Below are 23,870 nucleotides of genomic sequence, written 5' to 3'. Positions count from 1 at the left end.
AATTCTTGTGTTCTTTGTATATGTTATATATGAATGACAACCAGTGTCACAAATATCCAATCTCAAAACTAAGTTTACTTTATTTAGGGCTTCAATTTGTTCCCTGTTCATAAGTTTCATTTCCAATGAACATTATTCCTCATGATCATAGTTAAAGTATACTGAAGAAGTACAGGTGTTCTATGGTGGTGTGTTAGAACTTGGAGGACTAGAATGTTAACAGCATAAGGTGTGCTAAAAACGTTAAGAAACAGAATGATTTCCTGTTATTGGTTTGAATGTAAAATGTTTCAGATAGGTTTATAAACTTGAGCACATTTTCCAAAATTTGTAGTGCAGATTGAGGTTATGGAATCTTAATTAAAGTGGTTAAAGCTTTTTGGATGAAGTACGTCACTGGACTAAGCTTTGAAAGTTCATAGCTTAGCCCTACTTCTTGCTCACTCTCTGCTTTCCATATATGGTTGAGATGTGACAAGTGAGCTTCCTCCTCTGGATGACTCCTGCCCTGCCTTCCCCGCTACTCTACATTCTAAGGAACTGTGGTCACAACTCCAAATAAACTGTTCTGCTTTTCCCTTGAGATGCTCTATGTTAGCATATTATGTAAGAGGAACAGAAGAGCCAACAGATTCCTTTAAAAGTGATATCCAAACTAACCACACTTTATCCCAGACAACAAGTAATTAGGTCTATTACAGAAAAAAAATTACATGCCAGTATTTATCGTGTACAAGTTATCTACATTTTATTGTATGAAAGCTACAGATTCAGTATTAGACAAAGAAGCTAATGGACACTATTCAAATATTTTAAGGTTAATACTTTGATTATTTGGACTCTATCAAGAATAATTTTATTCTGCACATTTTTCTACAATGTAACTTTTACATTAGGTGGTTTTAAAATTTAGAAATGATGGATTTTTGAGTACATATCAGTATTCACGGAGTTATATGTCTTCTTACAAAGGTTATCTACCTTGATAAAAAAATTAGTAATTTTTAGAAGGTGGTTCATAAATTAGAATGACGCTGAAATTTCATTCCTGTAGTGCATTGTCAATGAGCTCTACTCATTCTTCATTTTCTTTTCCTTCTTTACAAAGAATCGGTACATGAACAAGAGACATTTTACAGTAAGAGCTGCAATGACTGCAAAACAGGTGAGCAGGAATCCAATCACATCCAGAGAGTGGTACTGGTACCAGGGAAGGTTATGTCCAAGTGGTCTCAGGTGCTTGGCCCCTTTGTGGCGCATGATAAACTCAATCCAGAAGACAGCTCTGTCCAGGGGCTTCATAGGCTGGTCATGGTGAATGGTTGACAACAACATAACATTTTTTTTATAGCTATAAGTGATAAAATGGTCATCAATGGATGGAATGAATACTACAAAAAACCCTGCTCTTACCCATTGAGCCTAATTTTTGATATTATTGCTGACCTTCAATTTTTGTTAACATTCTGACTCTAGAAAAGTTGATGGAATTTCACAAAGAAGCATGATGCAAGTGCATTTGACTCTACTGTTGAAATAATTATTGATGGGTACACAAGTAGAGGGTGACATAGAGGCCTGAGTTACCACTCCTAAATATCAGTTTGATGTAGAAAAACAGGTAAGAATTACAATGGTTTTAATTTCAAAGCACAGGAGCAAAACTGTGTCTTTCTTCTCATTAAAACATCCTCATTCATTAGTATTCATATTACAGTCATTTACAATTTAAGATTCAACTTATCTCTTAGAAGAATATGAAGAGTAGAAAGTCCTCAGAGACTGGGAAGGGGTGTAAATAGAGAAGACTGTGTGAATAGGGTTAAGGGAGATAGCAGATTTTGAGGGATCTAATTAGGGAATTGGGAAGAGGAGAAGAGGAGAGAAATAGAGACAATAACAACAGGAATGTATGACAAAAAAAAAGAATTAAACTATTAGCTACTTATACCTTACATTCTATTCCAGGTCTATGTACATATATAATTTTAATGAACTTTGCTCATCTAACCGGATGGTTCTCCTTCCAATAACCATGGAATTCTTAATAAAAAAAAACCCACACAAGAAATGAAAGATTTCTTTTGGGGTATTGTCCAGGGGTGTCAAAAATACTTCTTGGCCAAGTAGTGTGGAAGGTAAAGCAGAAGGGTTGCACACTTAAGACTACCATGATTTAAATAGCAAAATAACATAAGGCCTTACAAGGAATTTAAAAACAATGAGTAAAGGAGAGTATAATGTTTGTACTGAATCGTGCCCTAATATATGTCGGTTCATATCAGTATAATTCTCGTTTGTTTGTCTTTGGTAAGAAAACAATGAACGTATATATATGAATAAGCAAGTGATTGACTGATTGATTGAATGAATGAATGAATGATTATAGAAAGTTATACTCACAACGGATTGTCTATGACTTCCTCCAGTGCACTGAGCAAATCTGACTTTGACATTGTCCTGATATTCAATGAAACAGCTGCTCCTTTGGCCACCATGTGGGCAATATTATCAGGTTGATCTCCAAACAGAGGAATGCCAATCATAGGGATTCCATGATAGATTGCCTCATAGAGGCCATTGGCTCCACCATGAGTTACAAAGGCTTTGGTTTTTGGGTGACCTACAAGAAGATAAATTCAGATTAACATTGATTAGCAGTTTTGGACTTGGAAAGAGATATGTATACTAAGAGGAACTGAAAGGAGATGTTTTTACATAAAGATTCATAAAATCATAAGATCTCTAAAATATTTTTCTTTCTCAGAGCAAGAAGAAACTAAATTTCTGGAGAAGTATTTTTGCAAATTTGAATGTGGCTTGAGACTTGAGGTATGAAAAACCCTTTTTTGGTTGAACATATGAAGTCCCTAGTAGATAAAAATAGTGAGTGAAAAAATGGAATCCCACAGATTGTCAAAAGATCTTTACCAAAACTATCCAATAGAGGGGTAACATGCAAAATATACAAAGAACTAAAAAGCTTGGCTCCAGAGAACAAAATAACCCCATTTAAAAATGGGGTATAAAACTAAGCAGAATTATTAACTAAGGAAGATTGAGTGGGTGAGAAGCCCTTAAAGAAATGTTCAACATCCTCAGTCGTCAGGAAAATGCAAATCAAAATGACCCTAAGATTCCACCTCACACCAGTCCCAGTGATTAAGATCAAAAACTCGGGTGACAGCAGTTTCTGGTAAGGATATGGAGAAAGAGGAACAGTCCTCCAATGCTGGTGGGACTGCCAACTGGTACAACCATTCTGGAAGTCAATTTCGTGGTTCCTCAGAAAATATGACATAGTGCTACCTGAGCATACAGCTATACCACTCCTGGGCATATACCCAAAATATGTCTCAACATATAACAAAAAACTGTGCTCCACTATGTTCATAGCAGCTTTATTTAAAATAGCCAGAAGATGATAACAACCCAGATGTCCCTGAACAGACGAGTGCATACAGAAAATGTGGCACATTTACACAATGGAATATTACTCAGCTGTTAAAAAAATGACTTCTTGAAATTTGAAGGGAAGTGGAAGGAACTAGAAAATCTCATCCTGAGTGAGGTAACCCAGGCACAAAAGAACACACATTGTATGTACTCACTGATTAGTGGTTATAAGACATAGAAAGCTCAAAATTCTAATGACACATCTCACAGACCATGTGAAGTTCAAGAAGACAAATGTGGATGTTTCAGTCATACTCAAATGGAGTAGAAAATAATCAAAATAAGTAGAGGGTAGGAGGGATCTTGGAGCAGGAAAGGAGAGGAAGGGAAAGATTCTATGGCATTTCAGATATAGGAGGATATAAGGGAGATGTACAGAGGGCCAGGAATTTGAATTGAGGTGTGTAGATGCAACTAGTGAAAGACATTAGAAAGCACCAGGTTCCAGGGACTCAAGAGGTTTCTAGGAACAAACAGGGAGGACATTAGCTGAAATAACCAACAAAGGGGAGAGAAAGTCTGCAGAGACCATATTCAATGGATAGCCAAGGCCTCTGTTTGAGGGATGGGGCCAACCACCCACGTCAAAAATCTTAAACCAGAATTCCTCCTGTCAAAAGGAAAAGCAGGGACAATGAGTAGAGCAGAAACTGAAAGAAAGGGCATCCAGAGTCTGCTCCACCAAGGGATCCATCCCCTCAGCAGACAACAAACCCAGGTACCATTGATATGACAAGAACCTGATATAGCTATCCCCTAGAAGGCTTTTCCAGAGCCTGACCAATACGGATATGGATACTTGCAGTCAACTATCAGAGTGAGCTTGATGACCCCTATGGAAAAGTTAGGGCAAAGAGTGAGGGAGCTGAAGGGGTTTACATCCCCATAGGAAGAACAACAATATCTACCAACCAGACCTTCATAAATTCTCAGGGACTAAACCACCAACCAAAGATACAAACAGAGTGTTCCATGGCTCCAGCTGAATATTTGAGAAAGGATGCCCTTATCTGGCATCAGTTGGAGGGAATCCCATTGAGTCTGTGGAGGCTTGATGACTCAAGATAGGGGAAAACTAGGCCGCTGAGCCAGTAGTATTTGAGGAGATGTGGGAGCACCCACATAGAGGTATGAAAAAAAAATCAGGGAATAGTGGTTTTGTGGAAGGGAACATGGGAAGGGGAATAACACTTTAAATGTAAATAAATAAAATAACCAATTTAACAATGTTTTAAAGTTGACCTTGGTTGCTCTGAGTGGATTAAGAATCATTCTGTTGTAAACCGAGGGAGTTATTTAACCTTAACAATCTGCATGTTGAGAGTTAGGCACTGGTAAACACATGTTTATGCAAAATGATTAAAATGTAAAGTCAGAAGGAGAAAGAAAAAGGAAGTGGTGTTAGGATTGAGTCTTTTAACAGAAAATAAGGTATGGGACTGTAACCTCTTAGAAACTTATGTGTATGCCAACATATTTCATTATAAAGTTGTTGTGCAGAAATCAGAGTTTTGATATTTGTTTCTAGTTAACAATAATTAATTAGAATAAAATCCCCTTGACTTAAAAAAAGAGAAAGATAGGAATAAGAAAAGGAAGAAAGAAATGAGGGATAAAAAGACCAAATCCATGTCAGAACTTGTTATCTTAAATAAATAATCCATGAAGTATGTGTGATACGAAGAGTTTGAAGTTAAAAGAAATAGCTACAGTAATCAGTCACTCAGTCATGATGTTGCATTTGATTTCCAGAGACTTACCCAGGATGTCATTCTGGGGGAGCCACTTGTAGACTCTGGTATTGGGTCCTAATGTTGCTGGGGTTTTGCCATCAAATTTCCAAAGAACCTGTTAAATGTTAGACAATTTTGTTGGTGCAGTCATATTTAACATTATAAAGACAGAGCAGGATATATTTAGGAATATAAGTGTAGAGACATAAATATGTGTATGTAACAAGTAATGGAAAACAGAGCTCGGTGTATTTGAAAAAGACCAAGGGGGCACGTTTATGGGAGTGTTTGAAAGGAGGAATGGAAAGGCAGAAATGATATAATTATAATTTCTAAAAGAGAAACAATTTTAAAATGTAGCATTTTTTTAAGGATAGAGAAAACTGCTCTGAATACCTCCCATGGGATAGATGAGAGGGTCAGAAGCAGTAAGTACTGAGAACTCAGAAGACTCACACAATAGTGTTAGCATTTTTTGTGTTACACTCGCACAGGTAACCATAATCTCCACTTTTGAGGAAGAAATGTTTAGACAAATGAGACAGTTAATGATACAGGAAAATATTAGTACGTTGCCATGGTGACATAATTCATCTGCAAAGAGTATTGGCAAATTTTTAATAATTTATTTCATCTAAATGATTTTGACATCTCTAATATTCCAGTCTTAATATTGTAATAAAACTACATTTTAAACACTGTGGAGTTTTATATTTGTTCACTTATTTTATGTAATCTTATTGAATTTCAATTTTTTTGTCATTGATTGTGTGTCATTGATTTTTGTTTCCCATTCAGAAATCTCTTTGCCCATGAGTACTTCGAATTAATAGCCAACGTGTTGGATCATAGGACTATGGAGTCATCTAACTCATCTGGAAGAACCCTTCCATATTGTAGTGTTGGAATGGTCCAGGAATGGAGTTGTGTGAGTAGAATTCTTAGAGCATTGAGAATACTCTGAGAAAACAGGACAAGAGTCTTGCTACCATGTTTCTTTGAAATAAGATTTCTCTTGTTATGTGTCTGTGCCATCTTCCTATGTGCACCAGATAGGAGTTGAGTCTATATATTAGTATCCTGACTGGTCCTTGTGATTGTATACAGCTTGAAGACCTATGATCTTTACTCATATGACATTTCTTAAGCCTCAGAGTATGCATTGTTTGAGGTTGTGAATAAAGTTGGCTATTTCATGAGAAGTTACTCTGATTCACATATCAGCTCCATTGTACCTAGTCTCACTCTACTCTTGAGCTATGACAAGTGGTACTGAATGGGGATTTAAAGTTGGGTTCATATCAGGAAATTGGGCACACTCACAGTAAGAGTTGAATCAGCATATCAGGGCAGAATACATAGAGATCTATACTTGATATTGGTCTTAGGGACATTGATTTAGACTGTTATCAAAATACTTTCTTTACAAAGATTAGGTTAGTAATCACCAAGAAGTGATGCCCAAGTTCTTCCATGAATATAAACATGACAACAATGTTTTAAAAAAAATTTTTTTAAAGTTCATGTGGCAGAGGATGGTCTAGTTGGGCACCAATGGGAGGAGAAGCCCTTGATCCTAGCAAGGCTAGACTCACTAGTGTAGTGCAATGTCAGGACAGGGAGGCGGGAAGGTGTGTGTTGGGTCAGGGAACACCCTCATAGAAGGGGGGGATGTGATAGGTGGTTTATTGACTGGAAACTGGAAAGGAGATAACATTTGAAATTTAAATAAACTTAAATAAAAAATATTAAAAAAAGATCAGGAGCAGATTTCCCAGTGCAGACAAAATACAAAGGAAAATAGCACTACTGGGAACTGCACAGGTGATCAAATCCTGAAATATTTCCCTGTTTAAAGAGGATTTAGGAGAGCCTATGGACAAAGCTATTACTGCATCCTAGGCAAGCTCAGACAATTCAAGGGAAAGAAATTCATCCATCCATTCCTCTCGAACCTTGTTAGTGGTTCCTAGTAAAGTTTCAATAAAATCAAAATGTTTATCAGGAATTAGATATGGATATTGTGAAAGATTTTAAATGGGCCTGTGCTTCCTATGGACCTATTGCTCGATACCACTGTGACTAACTTTGGTTGGGGCAATGTGGCAAAAACTCTGCCTTATGGTTTTCATTTAATTGCTAAAATACTTCTTAGCACATTTCAATTTCCTCACTGGTAGGTATGGCTTGAAGGTAAAGCCCATTAAAACATTCAGCAGTTAGGACTGAGGGATAATCCCAGAAATATCATAGATAAAGGCTGACAAGGATTTTTATCAACAAATTACAAGTTGTAAGATATACCTCCTTCAGTCCCCTCACATTAGATATGCTACTATGGCTACCTGCATGAAAACTAATATGGAATCAGACTTAGTATCTTGAAATATAGAAATATGTAAGATACCTCTGCACCTTATGCCAATTTCAGAGGGAGATTCAGAGATGCTATTGAAAAATAAGTAAAGGTAAAATAAATTCTAGAGTTCTTAAAGAGTTACTTCAGATAATTACAATGATGATTGGCAAAGTTTAATTAAGTTTCAAAGAGAGAATGTTATCGACTTTCTGAAGTTATGAAGCTCTGTACGGACTTACAAACCTAGAGGGAAATCACCTGTTTGAGGAAAGTTTGTTCTACAAAAATTGACATTGTTAAAGTGACCACTTTAAGAATCAAAGTAAGTTGCCCTTATAACAGTTCAGTGCTCAGAATCAAGAAGACCTGGCTTATACTCTGTATGCAAAAAGGACAAACATTAGGATAAGGAATGATGAAAGAAATATGGTGAGTATGGCAATACATTGCTTGGCAAAAAAAAAGAAAAACAATGCCAGCCTTATGAGGGAATCCTAAGACTAGACAATGTGAGGATTTAAATCTAAAGAATATAAAATTTCTGCCAGCTTCAGAGTATACCCAATCTATTATTTTATTACAAGCTACTACTCAAGCAAGTGCTGCACTGGATAGTCCTTGTACTAAAGTATTGCCATTTCCCATCTCCAATGCCCTATTAATTGACAGACAGGTTATTGGGGAACGAATCTGCCTGGAATAGTTGTATTACTTTTGGAGTCACAGTAGTTTATCATGGTTTGTAACTTCCAAATATGATAAACAGAATGCTTAGTTGACTTGTGAAATCTTAATGCTGCCATGTGGTCTATTTGAGCTTTACAGCCATTACCTACACTGACACCTATTAGTAAAGATTGGTCTTCAATTGTTATGAATTTGAAAAACTGCTTTTACACTATACCTATTCATCTTAATAATAAGGTATGTTTAGCCTTTTCTGTTTCTTCACTCAACCCTTAAGAACCACAGCTGTAATATCAATGTCCTTTATTACCTCAGAGGATGGCAAAATGCACTCTGATGCCTCAATTTTACGCTGTAATGGTTATAGACCTATGAGGCATGCCTTCTCTTATGGTTATATTATTCATTATATCGATGATTTTCTGATAATCACCTCCAAACCAAAAGACCTACAATATGTACATGGCAAGGTTCAGAATGTGCTACATAAATATGGAATAATTATTACTCCTGTCATGGTACAAAGGTCAGACATTGTAATATCTAGGTCAACTAGTAACAAGAATGATTGTTGGTAACCATGAAAAGAACAATTTAAAAACATTGAACAACTTTCAAAATTATTAGAGAGTATTTATCACCTACATACTATATTTGAGAATACCTAATTGTATTCTTTAAATAGAATTGTATAATTCTATTTAACTCTGGCTGATGGCATTAGAAAATCCATGATTTCATTTTCAGAGTCAAAATTATTACATCTATTTGAATCAAAGTAAAAAGGCATTTATTTATATTGTGGAATCCTCACTGCCTTTACACTTATTTTTTTCCACTAAATTTTCTCCTATATGTATTAAACAACAAAATGAATAAGCCTTTGGAATGGATCCATCTACTTTATAATGGCCATAATATTTTACTTGCCTTTCTCTTCTTGGTCAATTGGTATATCATGGGAGGAACTATTGTCAATACCATATCACACATAGAAAAGTTATACAAATTTTACAAGAATATACTATTTATTATCCATTTTGATATCATATTCATAAAGCAAGAGTTGACAAAAAAGATAAAAATAAGGAATTAGAGAAAATAGATGCAATTCACTATGCTCTTCTCTCTTGGATGTGTACCTGCATATGTGCATTGATATACATTCTAAATTTCTTTTGGTTCTACCACTATACTCAGACAATTCTTTTGCAATGTACATTTTCTTATCTAAACTTTTGAAGATAAGGAGTGCCTACATTAATAGAAACTGACAGTGGACTAGGCTGTAGCAGAAAAAATTAAAACTTCTGTAAATGATGGAATATACATCATATTTTAAGAATTCTTTATGACCATCATGGCCAGGGTATAATTGAGAGAACACATGGAATGTTAAAATAACATTTTTTTTTCTTTTTTGTCATCTTTAGTAACCTGGCTATTTTTTTTACTTTTTTTTTCTTTTCTTTTTTTCGGAGCTGGGGACTGAACCCAGGGCCTTGTGCTTGCTAGGCAAGCGCTCTACCACTGAGCTAAATCCCCAACCCACATGGGTATTTCTTATTTGCATTTAGATTGTTATTCCCTTTCCCGGTTTCCAGGCCAACATCCCCTTAAACTCTCCCCCTCCCTTTCTTTAAGGGTGTTCCCCTCCCCATCCTCCCACCATCCCCGTCAACAATCTCGCTCACTGGATTTCAGTCTTGGCAGGACCAAGGGCTTCCCCTTCCACTAGTGCTGTTACTAGGCTATTCATGGCTACCTATGAGGTTGGAGCCCAGGGTCAGTCCATATATAGTCTTTGGGTAGTGGCTAGAAGATCTGGCCTTAGGTCCTAGAAGATCTGGTTGGTTGGCATTGTTGTTCATATGGGGTCTCGAGCACCTTCAAGCTCTTTCAGTCCCTTTTAACATTCCTACAACGGGGGTCCCTTTCTCAGGTCTGTAGTTTAATGATGGTATTCGCCTATGTATTTGCTGTATTCTGGCTGTGTCTCTCAGTAGAGATCTACATCTGGTTCCTGTAGAAAGATATTGTGTAAATTTGGTTTTGTCATGGACTATCTTGGTATCTCCATCTATGTTAATTGAGAGTTTTGCAGGATACAAAGTAACCTGGGCTGGCATTTGTGTTCTCTTAGGGTCTGTATGACATCTGTCCAGGATCTTCTGGCTTTCATAGTCTCTGGTGAGAAGTCTGGTGTGATTCTGATAGGTCTGCCTTTATATGTTACTTGACCTTTTTCCCTTACTGCTTTTAATATTCTTTCTTTGTTTTGTGCATTTGGTGTTTTGACTATTATGTGATGGGAGGAGTTTCTTTTCTGGTCCAATCTATTTGGAGTTCTGTAGGCTTCTTGTATGATTATAGACATCTCTTTCTTTAAGTTTGGGAAGTTTTCTTCTATGATTTTGCTGAAGATATTTACTGGTCCTTTTAGCTGGCAGTCTTCCCTCTCTTCTATACCTATTGTCCTTTGGTTTGATCTTTACATTGAGTACTGGATTTCCTGTATATTTTGGACCAGCAGCTTTTTACATTTTACATTATCTTTGACCGTTGTGTCGATGATTCTATGGAATCTTCTGCTCCTGAGATTCTCTCTTCTTTCTCTTGTATTCTGATGGTGATGATTGTATCTACGGCTCCTTGTCTCTTCCTTTGGTTTTCTATATCCAGGGTTGTCTCACTTTGTGCTTTCTTAATTGCTTCTACTTCCATAAAATAACAATTATTAAAAATATATCATCATGGAGGACAGCAAGAGATCTCCTTGAACTTTCCTAATATATGCTCATTTTTAAATTTACCTGAAGGTGATAAATATTCAGGAACACAAATTATTTCTCTACATAGTATTCTGGATTTCCTTTAGACAGGCCTAGGTGATTACAACTACTTTCACCTTGGGAGGCCAACTGTCTCAAGGTTTGGCAAAGGATATGTATCTGCCATTGCAGATGTTCCAATGAAACAATTTGGATTTCTCTCAGGCTCCTCTAGGCCTGAGTCATGAAGGACAAAAGTGCAGGTGAGAAGATAGTGGCAGTCATGATGAAGATAGAAATCCTCCAGCTAAAAGGTAAAAAGATTCATTGACTCTGCCACCAGAAGTAAAGTCTATCTACATTGGCCTATTAAGAACTATATGTATCAAACAAGAAGTTAACTGTTGTCATTTTCTCTCCTCACCTGAGGATTTCTGGTGAGTCCATCTGTTTATTCCCATGAATCTGGGGATATTCATGCATCCAAATATAACTAAATTTGAATGCATATTAAAATCTCTCTGGATATTCTGTGCTTAAAAATGTCAGAAATGAAGAGATGTGAGAAAAGACTCTGAACATAGAGGAAATTTTTCAGTGCTTGTGAAAACATTCTAAGAAAACTAGACAAGGGTCATTGACCATAGTTTCTTCAAACCCAGAAGTTACTCTTGGATTGTGATTTGGCCCTCTTCTCAGCTCTAGCAGAGAAGAGTGGGTCTGCTTCAGGTTAACCACTTCAACTTCCTACTGTATGCCAGGCAGTGTTTAAGCTGTCCTTCATGTTTCTTTTGACAAAACCTTGGTTTTATCATATACATCTCATTTTATGATTGAACGAAGCTGGAAATCATGTGCTATGGACTCATATGACCTTTTGTGACCCTCAGAGTGTTATTCTCTGAATAAAGTTGGCTAATGCCTCTGGCTTCCACCTTTCTATGAAATGGTGACAGTGTAGGACTCAAACACAGGTATTAAACCTTCTGTACCAAATTCAACCGAGTAGACATATAGGATGATGTCACAGGTGAGGCAGGTACAGGATAGAAGGAGGCCTGTCATTGGAGGAGAAGGAAGGATGGGTGGGAGAGAAGTTTGAAGGAAGAGGAGGAGACTAAGGGAGAGAGGAGGAGAAGAGGAGACGGAGAGAGGGGAGAAGCCATGGCAGGTGATGTTATGATTCTGCTCTGTGTATTTACAGGTTGTTATTAATGTTCTCAAGGGATGGATGGTACTGGGCTTTGTATGTTTAAGTGGGCAATTATATCTTACCAACTGGATCTAAGATTATTGTGTTGTGTGTTCTTTTATGTGGGGGTTTGAGTGTAGGAAAGTGTGGCTGGGATGTGTTTCCGCCAAAATATCTAGCAAATATCTTGGGACACTGTGGCGTGGGCCTAGCGGGGTAAAAGACAACTATACTCTTTATTATTTTTATATTATTACAACAACAGATGGCACACTAATGTGATGGGCAAGAATGCACTAGTAATCCTGAGAGTTGAGAGAAAGTTTTTATTTTCTAAGTAAGAGGAGGCTGGTGCCATGTTAAGTCATGTGATATCTTAAGAGCAGGAATTCAAACAAAGAAAGGCGAAGCCACCTGGACTGGCAGGCTGTTGGTCCCCTCCTGTGTGATAAGTAATGGCAGATCAGAGAGTCAGAGATTAAAAGCTGCTTTTTAAAGAAAGTTGTTTAGAAATTCTTTCAGGATACTCATATTCTTTTTAACGTGGACTCCACGGGAATTTTGGGTTGAAATCCTAGTTAGACAAGCTATTTCTTAATTACAGGTATTATTAAAAGGGGATTGAGTCTGTTTTTAGAAAGAAAAGAGTAAAGAGATTACCTGAATCAGGTGGGGATTTTCATCCATGGTTCAGAATTTAGATAGGGAAAAATTAGTCACTAACTCCAAGTAGAGAGTTGTGATGAAATGTCTGTAACACCAAGGAGAGTGAATGCAAGCATATATTTTAGAAGTTATTAAGGTTAAAGAAAAATCTGTGACTCCGGGTAGAGAGCTTAACAGATGGATATATTTTGGGTTAAATTCCTGATCTCATAGAGGACAAAAGCCTATCAGACTCATTGTTTAGCTTACTTCCTTTTTAAAAAATTGTTTAATTTTCATAATGGGTGTGACTTTGAGTTTTATAATTATATTATTACTCTGGGAGAGAGTGCAAGATACAAGCTTTTCTGGTTTCAGTCTAAGGAACACAGTATTTTGGGAGAAAGATTTTGTCTTTATATTTTTAAAACCTGTGATTAGGCTCTGGAAACCTCACAGAGTCATACTGATCAGATTTGATAGAGGTAGACCGCCTGAAAATTTTATTCAGGAGAATCAAACAAAAAGATATCTCGATTCTAAACCTTTGTCTTCAGAGCTGTATTTTACAGAGTGTGCCTATTTGGAATCCTGGTCACAAGGATTTCAGCTGAGTCCAGTCAGGACACATCAGCTACAGCATTTGCTTCATTCTTCCTACCCCCTACCCCTAAGGATATCTCAACACCCATGTACAGCTTGAAGACGTTATAGAGGAGTCGTCGCCACAATTCCCTGGACTTTGGGAGGCTGAAAGTGTTTTTTCTAAAATTGTTTTTATGAGGTACTTAAAATTGGTTGTAATTTAACAGGGAGGAATTAGCTAGATTGAATTGTACAGTCATAATCTCATTTGGTAACTAAGCCGAAATCATATCTTTGCTTTGGTATAGAATTTATTTGTCAAAAGAGTTTAAAAGTACAAGGTTTAGGGCCAGTCCTTCTATTGATGTCATTACAAACATCTGAGTTGATTACACATGTGAGGTAAGGGCCAAATAGCAAACATATTACTGACTTTGTGAGAGAACTTTCAAGATATTATTTAGATATAAAGACAAGAGTACATATTGTCTTATATAAGTAGATGGTTTTAAAAAATGTCAGAAATCCACAAAATTGAGATTTAAAGTTATTTATCTTTTGCTGAGACATATCTGCTCCTAACAGTTCCCCTTTGGTGGATTTAATGAAGAATGTGAACATCTCTACCTCCAGGTGATGCAATACTTTGTGGCTAGGCAGCCACTACACAAAACTGCCTGTTTCATCTGCAGACTAATACTGTCCAGAAATGGACAAATTATGCAAATAGTTGACTGATAAACTCTGCCAAGACAGGGTGATCAGCCCTTTAAAATCTGCATTTCTAGAGTCTGTCAGTTGATTTTGGGCCAGAAGGCTTGTGCTCACATGTTGCTAACAGGGGACTGTGCTAGTGGAGATTTGTCTCTACAACCTCTCAGTTCTGGAAGCCGTGTTAGGCTTCCTATGTGTATAGATATTTGGTCATTCCCAGATTTCTGACAGGGTTGAAGACATAGTCTCATAGCCTATCAGGCTGTTTAACGCTAAATATACATATTTTATTGGATAGTTATCAGGTAGTATACAAGCTAGCCAAGATATAATACAGATTTTAAGCTTTTCTCAAGCTGGAATGGATAACTAAATGTTCTGTTTAACTGATATAGTGTTGGACTGGGTGTTAGATATATTTTATGCTCTTAATTACAAAATGATAGTAGTTGTGCTCAGCTTATATTTGAGAGAAAAGTTTTTTTTAATTAGACAAAAGGGTGAAATATAGGATGATGACACAGGTGAGGCAGGTACAGGATAGAAGGAGGCCTGTCATTGGAGGAGAAGGAAGGATGGGCGGGAGAGAAGTTTGAAGGAAGAGGAGGAGACTAAGGGAGAGAGGAGGAGAAGAGGAGATGGAGAGAGGGGAGAAGCCATGGCAGGTGATGTTATGATTCTGCTCTGTGTATTTACAGGTTGTTATTAATGTTCTCAAGGGATGGATGGTACTGGGCTTTGTATGTTTAAGTGGGCAATTATATCTTACCAATTGGATCTAAGATTATTGTGTTGTGTGTTCTTTTATGTGGGGGTTTGAGTGTAGGAAAGTGTGGCTGGGATGTGTTTCCACCAAAATATCTAGAAGATATCGTGGGGCACCGTGGTGCGGTTCAAGCAGGGTAAAAGACAATTACCGTTTTATTTTTATATTTTTACAATAACATAGACATGCAACCCTTTGAAGAGCAGTTGCTGTGGACCAAGGGTTCAGAGCATGTTGGCATCATCTGCACACCTGAACTCCATATAATGACTAGGACCACACATTTACATTGATATCTCTTTTTTCATTTCCCTAAGAGTTTCATATAATGTTTTTTTCTTATTCATCCCTCCTTACCCCAATCTTCACTAAATCACCCTCTTCCTTACCCACCCTACTACTTAAGTTCTTAAAAATCATCTATCTTCCTACCTCAGGAGTCTGAGGAATGGGGATTTCCGGCTATTGAAGCCACTAACCTGAGTTGCAGTATGAAAGTGTGTCAAGTCACAGTCTCTGGGAAGCAGCTCCACAAGGGTTTGTGTTAAATACTCCAATAAATTGCCAGTGCATTGTGAAAGGCCAATGTATTAATTTGACCTGTGCAGTATTAACTATGTATGCTTTTATCATCAAAATTAAAATCAAACAACAAATTTTAAGGAGCCATTTGTCCTCTCCAAATATTTTCCCATGAGTGGTCATCCACTAGTGAAGGGTTGTCTTAGATTTGTTGTGTTTTCAGTTGCACAAGTTCTGTACATGTTGGTTTTGGTTCACAAGAACTAACAATGGCTGCAACTATTATCATTTCATGAGAAATCAAGAAGAATTTTCTATATCAACCTATGCCCTTCACAGTCATGACCCTTGTCATCAGAATGCCACCATTTCAGAATGTACCTACAGAAATCACAAGATTGATATTCAAGGCACTTGTAGTCAAAAATATCCTCTGTATTGTGACATCTCTTGTGTGTTTCTGTTTGTAATTTGGCTTGGTAAATTAGACATTAGCTAAACCTTTAGGTTTCACACAATCACTGTTAGAATCAGACTTTCTGAGTACTTTTACAGTCTCAGTTTACAGTCACCTCCCATGGGCACTTTATCTCACCTTTTGTGGAATCTGGGCAAGGGCCCATGCAATTGCGTTGGCCTTTTCTTCTGTCATGTTGCTGACCATTGACCCCAGAGAAAACACCACCACACCGTGCTCTCCAGAGCTCTGGACAAATTCTTCCATATCCTGTGAATAAATCACTTTCTCGGTCACACAATAGCAATTGTAGAACAATCACTTATGAAAGCTTTACAAAAGAACTCTAGGAAAATAAAAATTGAAGTATTCTTAGGAATGTATAGAATCATACAAAACATTTTAAAACATACAAAAGACAGAACTGGCATGGAGAAACACAGGCAGCAGTATGTAGTATACTCATACTTGTTCAACAAATGTTCTCAATGTTTTCCTCTGGTGAATTGAAAGCTAACGAATGCAAATATATTGTGTGAACTATTGGTAAATTTGTAACTGAATTACATTTTTCATCCAACAGAATTCACAAATGTCGCATTACTGTTCAGTTTTCTCCTATAATGGCTGATTTAATACTCTTAGCTAGAGTTTAATTAAATGATATCTATGCTGTGGTATGTACACATGTGACAGTTAATGCACATTTCCTTCTATGATAAATAAAATGTTTTGACTCTTTATAAAATAATCATAACTGTAATAAACAATCACATAGTATGTAATAATTTTTGATATTGTTATTAATGAGCATATTTTCTTAATTTCTCCAAATTCCCTGCATTTGTTTTAGCTAATGAAGGCCATGATAAAATCAGAAGTTCTACTCTATTAACTTTAACATATTATTTCTGAGATTGTCTCTCATTGAACATGAATCTCACTATTTTAACAGGTTAGTATCCTCAGTTTTAACCTGATTCTGCAACTCAGTACTAAAGTCATACATGCTGTGCCAGAATACTCAACTCTGTATATGGGCACTGGAATTCAAACTCATTTTCTTATGGTTGCTTGATAAAGAACTTTACCCAATTGCTAATCACTCTAATAGCCTACATGACTTAACTCACTGATATATTTTTCATGTCTGTCATCCTCTTTTCTGGGTTTATTTAGCTCCCATTTAGCAGGACTTTTAATTCCACTTCCCACATATCTCTATTATTGGGAGAAAAATGTAATGAAAGATGTAGAACATTTCATCCGAAATGATATGAAATGAAAAACACAAAAAGAATGTATTTACCTTAGGCAAGGGTTTAGCAGGTTTGCAATGGAGTCCTCCAATATAGTCAACATTTGGTAATGTTGGGTGGGGAAATTTCAAATCCCAATAGGATCTAATAAGCCATATTTCTACTTTGCTCATTGTCTCATCTACGGTGGTGGGTCTTCCTAGATAGGGAAAATGAGCAAATGAGACAGAGAAAATTTGACAGAACTGTCTGCTGAGTATGAAATCTATTTCCTTAAAATGTTGGAAGAATTTATGTTTTATGTAGAACATGTGCATGTAAAATGTAATATTTTAATGTATAATATAACTTATATCAAAAACTGATTTATAGATCATATAAATACATGGTAACTTGTATTTATTTTTAAATTAATCTGTAAGTCTTATTTTATGCTTCCTCAATAATATAAAACCATAAATATATACAGGAAATAAACCTCTTGGCCAATATGTGAATATGCAATCAGTGTTTTCTCTCCAACACTTCAAAAAAAAAACCTAAGTAAATATAAGCAGACACTCCACGTCAAAACTTTCATCTTGATGTGCACCCTAGCCAGTGTATTCAGTGTCCTGATAGTTTGTAAGTAGTCTTTATTCCTTATATGGAATTATAATGATTATAAATGGCTAAATCTATGACTAATGCATCTAGTCTTGTTTAATTTTAGTATGTTTAAAGCATTTATATTATAAAAGAATCAATATGTTCAGAATTATAAGAATAGGAATTTTGTTCATCTGGAATAACAAAAAACCCAGGATAGCTAAAGCTATCCTCAACAATAAAAGGACTTCAGGGGGAATCACTATCCCTGAACTCAAGCAGTATTACAGAGCAATAGTGATAAAAACTGCATGGTATTGGTACAGAGACAGACAGATAGACCAATGGAATAGAATTGAAGACCCAGAAATGAACCCACACACCTATGGTCACTTGATTTTTGACAAAGGAGCCAAAACCATCAAATGGAAAAAAGATAGCATTTTCAGCAAATGGTGCTGGTTCAACTGGAGGGCAACATGTAGAAGAATGCAGATCGATCCATGCTTATCACCCTGTACAAAGCTTAAGTCCAAGTGGATCAAGGACCTCCACATCAAACCAGACACACTCAAACTAATAGGAGAAAAACTAGGGAAGCATCTGGAACACATGGGCACTGGAAAAAATTTCCTAAACAAAACACCAATGGCTTACGCTCTAAGATCAAGAATCGACAAATGGGATCTCATAAAACTGCAAAGCTTCTGTAAGGCAAAGGACACTGTGGTTAGGACAAAACAGCAACCAACAGATTGGGAAAAGATCTTTACCAATCCTAAAACAGATAGAGGCCTTATATCCAAAATATACAAAGAACTCAAGATGTTAGACCGCAGGGAAACAAATAACCTTATTAAAAAATGAAATTCGTAGGCAAATGGTTGGAACTGGAAAGTATCATCCTTAGTGAGCTAACCCAATCACAGAAAGACATACATGGTATGCACTCATTGATAAGTGGCTATTAGCCCAAATGCTTGAATTACCCTAGATCCCTAGAACAAACGAAACTCAAGACGGATGATCAAAATGTGAATGCTTCACTCCTTCTTTAAATGAGGAAAAAGAATACTCTTGGCAGGGAAGGGAGAGGCAAAGATTAAAACAGAGACTGAAGGAACACCCATTCAGAGCCTGCCCCACATGTGGCCCATACATATACAGCCACCCAATTAGACAAGATGGATGAAGCAAAGAAGTGCAGACCGACAGGAGCCGGATGTAGATCGCTCCTGAGAGACACAGCCAGAATACAGCAAATATAGAGGCGAATGCCAGCAGCAAACCACTGAACTGAGAATAGGTCCCCTATTGAAGGAATCAGAGAAAGAACTGGAAGAGCTTGAAGGGGCTCGAGACCCCAAAAGTACAACAATGCCAAGCAACCAGAGCTTCCAGGGACTAAGCCACTACCTAAAGACTATACATGGACTGACCCTGGACTCTGACCCCATAGGTAGCAATGAATATCCTAGTAAGAGCACCAGTGGAAGGGGAAGCCCTGGGTCCTGCTAAGACTGAACCCCCAGTGAACTAGTCTATGGGGGGAGGGCGGCAATGGGGGGAGGGTTGGGAGGGGAACACCCATAAGGAAGGGGAGGAGGGAGGGGGATGTTTGCCCGGAAACCGGGAAAGGGAATAACACTCGAAATGTATATAAGAAATACTCAAGTTAATAAAAAAAAAATCAAAAAAAAATGGGGTTCAGAGCTAACAAAGAATTCACAGCTGAGGAATGCCAAATGGCTGAGAAACACCTAAAGAAATGTTCAACATCTTTAGTCATAAGGGAAATGCAAATCAAAACAACCCTGAGATTTCACCTCACACCAGTGAGAATGGCTATGATCAAAAACTCAGGGGACAACAGATGCTGGCGAGGATGTGGAGAAAGAGGAACACTCCTCCATTGTTGGTGGGATTGCAAACTGGTACAACCATTCTGGAAATCAGTCTGGAGGATCCTCAGAAAATTGGACATTGAACTGCCTGAGGATCCAGCTATACCTCTCTTGGGCGTATACCCAAAAGATGCCCCAACATATAAAAAAGACACGTGCTCAACTATGTTCATTGCAGCCTTATTTATAATATCCAGAGCTGGAAAGAACCCAGATGCCCTTCAACAGAGGAATGGATACAGAAAATGTGGTACATCTACACAATGGAATATTACTCAGCTATCAAAAACAACGACTTTATGAAATTCGTAGGCAAATGGTTGGAACTGGAAAACATCATCCTGAGTGAGCTAACCCAATCACAGAAAGACATACATGGTATGCACTCATTGATAAGTGGCTATTAGCCCAAATGCTTGAATTACCCTAGATGCCTAGAACAAATGAAACTCAAGATGGATGATCAAAATGTGAATGCTTCACTCCTTCTTTAAAAGGGGAACAAGAATACCCTTGGCAGGGAAGAGAGAGGCAAAGATTAAAACAGAGACTGAAGGAACACCCATTCAGAGCCTGCCCCACATGTGGCCCATACATATACAGCCACCCAATTAGACAAGATGGATGAAGCAAAGAAGTGCAGACCGACAGGAGCCGGATGTAGATCGCTCCTGAGAGACACAGCCAGAATACAGCAAATACAGAGGCGAATGCCAGCAGCAAACCACTGAACTGAGAATAGGACCCCCGTTGAAGGAATCAGAGAAAGAACTGGAAGATCTTGAAGGGGCTCGAGACCCCATATGTACAACAATGCTAAGCAACCAGAGCTTCCAGGGACTAAGCCGCTACCTAAAGACTATACATGGACTGACCCTGGACTCTGACCTCATAGGTAGCAATGAATATCCTAGTAAGAGCACCAGTGGCAGGAGAAGCCCTGGGTCCTGCTAAGACTGAACCCCCAGTGAACTAGAGTGGTGGAGGGAGGGCGGCAAAGGGGGGAGGGTCGGGAGGGGAACACCCATAAGGAAGGGGAGGGGGGAGGGGGATGTTTGCCCGGAAACCGGGAAAGGGAATAACACTCAAAATGTATATAAGAAATACTCAAGTTAATAATAATAAAAAAAATAGTAATTTTGGGCTAGTTTAGCTGTCAGATATTTTCAAGAGAAATAAGGACATGACTTCAAAACTTCAGCACGTGTGTCCATGCTTCTGTTGAATTTAGCCATTTGCAATCGAATTTTGGAAGGGACTCAAAAAAGAAATGTGGGACTGGTAGAAACATCAGTGGCACTTCTAAACTTGGGAAATACCAAAATAGCTTCCAAGATTAGGGAAATTTTAAAAAAATAAATAAAGAAAATATTTTATGATCTATCTTTTATTTGTATGCATATCTGCAGGAGCATAGGTTAAGTTTAAACCAGTGCCTGTGGATCATCAAAGGGCAGCATTTCTCTTGAAACTGAAGTTATAGGCAGGTTTCTGCCATTGGAAATGAGTGATACTGGGAAGAGAGCTCAGGTACTAAACTGTATAGAAACAATCTCAACCCTTTGTCCATGTTTTCGGACCCTACATTTTCATTTTAAATGAAGACACTGGCCTAGGCAAAAGAAAATAATTTCTTCAATGTTATATATACATATTGATACTGTGAAATATATCATTCTTGAATCTTCATGAAACAAGATTTTCTAACTGCTTAGAAACTTATTAAAATACAGGATGAGTAAAGAATCACCCAGAGACCATCTAGTTTCATCTCTATGCAACGGTATAGCTAACCAAAATGTCTTGTATGAGAAGAGTTACCTTCTTCCATTTGATGAATTATATGAGCTTTTACAAGAGTTTGTGACTTGGATGGCTGCTATCATTATACATTTGATCACCTATAAAAGATTACTTCACATTGTATTTCATGGACATAAGTCTTACACACATGTGAAACTTAGGTTTTCAGTCTACTGAGCAAAAATGTAACTTACCCAAAATCTCACTGTAAAACGTGTCCCATTCCTTGTGTCTAAGTCTCTCGAACCAAAAGTCGAAATAAAGCATACATATCATATTTTTTACCCTGTCTATGAATGTCATTTTGCCAGCCAGTCCCGACAAAATTACAGGCACATAAGATGGAGGGAGTATAAATTTTCCAATGGATTTTTCAAGTTTGTGGCCTGGAGAGAAGCTAAGACTGTACAGAAAAGGAATGTGGAGCAGTTCAGCTATCAGATCCCCACAGGAAGCCACAGGATCTGCGAAAAGAACATCAAACTTGGATTCCTGTAGTTTTGTCATGAGCTGCTTGTTTGAAACAGCGTCTTTACAAATACTTAGATAAAAATAAGAAAATTCATAAGCTATATTTTGAAGGATAGGAGAATATGACAAACATGTATCTCTTGGCAACTCATAAGTCCACACATCCAAAACTTTTATGAAATGATTTTGCAGCTCATCTTTACTGATAGATGTAGGAAAAATGTCAAACTTAAGGTCAGACGATTTTTTCGGATCAAGAAAAAAGTAAGCAGAAGGTTTCAGAACAGTGACTTCATGGCCCCTCTGTACAAGTTCTTCGAGGATTATTTTTATATTCATCCAGTGACTAAAGTCCATCGGCCACACCAACACCTTCCCACAGTGCCCAGATTTGAAACAGTAACTTATCTGTAGCAGGAACAGAGCAGAAATCCACTTTCTGGGCATTTTGAACATCAAAGTCCTTCTGGTCACAGTGTGTTCCATTCTGTCACTGCTTGATCTTTTATCCGAAAAGCTTTATACAAGAGGTTAAAATATAACTTGCATTGCTCAAAGCTGGTAATAACAGATACCATGGTGATAGGAAAAAGAAATAATGACTTTTTTCTTTGTCTTTATTAATTTGGGTATTTCTTATTTACAATTATTATTCCCTTTCCCGGTTTCCTGGCCAACATCCCCCTAACCCTTCCCTCTCCCCTTCTATATGTGTGTAACCCTCCCCATCCTCCCACCATTACTGCTCTCCCCGCAACAATCTCGTTCACTGGATTTCAGTCTTGGCAGGACCAAGGGCTTCCCCTTCCACTGGTGCTCTTACTAGGCTATTCATTGCTACCTATGAGGTTGGAGCCCAGGGTCAGCCCATGTATAGTCTTTGGGTAGTGGCTTAGTCCCTGGAAGCTCTGGTTGCTTGGCATTGTTGTTCATATGGGGTCTCGAGCCCCTTCAAGCTCTTTCAGTCCTTTCTCTGATTCCTTCAACGGGGGTCCCATTCTCATTTTCATGGTTTGCTGCTGGCATTTGCCTAAGTATTTGCCATATTTGGCTCTGTCTCTCAGGAGAGATTTACATCCGGATCCTGTCAGCCTGCACTTTCTTCATCCATCTTATCTAGTTTGGTGGCTGTATATGTATGGGCCACATGTGGGGCAGGCTCTGAATGGGCATTACTTCAGTCTCTGTTCTAAATATTGACTCCCTATCCCCTCCCAAGAGTATTCCTGTTCCTCTTTTAAAGGAGTGAAGCATCTGCATTTTGTCATTTTTCTTGAGTTTCATGTGTTCTGTACATTCAAGCTAATTTGAGAATTTGGGCTAATATCCGCTTATCAATGAGTGCATACCATGTGAGTTTTTCTGTAATTGGGTTACTTCACTCAGGATGATATTTTCCAGTTCCATCCATTTGCCTATGAATTTCATAAAGTCATTATATTTGATAGATGTGTAATATTCCATTGTGTAGATATACCATATTTACTGTATCCATTCCTCTTTTGAAGGGCATCTGGGTTCTTTCCAGCTTCTGACTATTATAAATAAGGCTGCTATGAACATAGTGGAGCATGTGTCTTTGTTGCATGTTGGGGCATCTTTTGGGTATATGCCCAAGAGAGGTATAGCTGGGTCCTCAGGTAGTTCAATGTCCAATTTTCTGAGGAACCTCCAGACTGATTTTCAGAATGGTTGTACCAGTCTGCAATCCCACCAACAACTGAGGAGTGTTCCTCTATCTCCACATTCTCTCCAGCGTCTGCTGTTTCCGGAGTTTTTGATCTTAGCCATTCTCACTGGTGCGAGGTGGAATTCCAGGGTTGCTTTTGATTTGCATTTCCCTTATGACTAAAGATGTTGAACATTTCTTTAGGTGCTTCTCAGCCATTTGGCATCCCTCAGCTGTGAATTTTTTGTTTAGATTTGTCCCCCATTTTTAATTGGGTCATTTTTCTCCC

General features: G+C 37.7%; 1 protein-coding gene across 1 annotated transcript; it reads right to left on the bottom strand.

Moving 5' to 3' along the window:
- Positions 1–722: 722 nt before the first annotated feature.
- LOC148001273 (UDP-glucuronosyltransferase 2B2-like) lies at positions 723–22,431 on the bottom strand. The gene is made up of 6 exons (XM_087584533.1): positions 21,636–22,431; positions 17,197–17,345; positions 16,026–16,157; positions 5,217–5,304; positions 2,404–2,623; positions 723–1,351 (listed from the first exon to the last, which is right to left on the bottom strand). Exons 1-6 carry the CDS (start codon positions 22,396–22,398, stop codon positions 1,072–1,074), a joined length of 1,632 nt encoding a protein of 543 aa, XP_087440659.1. The 5' UTR covers positions 22,399–22,431; the 3' UTR covers positions 723–1,071.
- Positions 22,432–23,870: the final 1,439 nt, after the last annotated feature.

Source organism: Rattus norvegicus, chromosome 14, assembly GCF_021556685.1.
Source record: "Rattus norvegicus strain SHRSP/BbbUtx chromosome 14, alternate assembly SHRSP_T2T, whole genome shotgun sequence".
Classification (NCBI taxonomy): Eukaryota; Metazoa; Chordata; class Mammalia; order Rodentia; family Muridae; genus Rattus; species Rattus norvegicus.
This window is presented reverse-complemented; position numbering and strand designations above follow the sequence as displayed.

Bases quoted from the DNA above. Each gene is read 5' to 3' on its own strand.
- LOC148001273 (XM_087584533.1), bottom strand. From the start codon at position 22,398: ATGGAACACACTGTGACCAGAAGGACTTTGATGTTCAAAATGCCCAGA. The intron at 16,158-17,196 runs GTAAATACATTC...ATTTATTCACAG, and splicing joins CTGCTAAACCCTTGCCTAAG to GATATGGAAGAATTTGTCCA. The intron at 2,624-5,216 runs GTAAGTCTCTGG...ATCTTCTTGTAG, and splicing joins CCCCCAGAATGACATCCTGG to GTCACCCAAAAACCAAAGCC.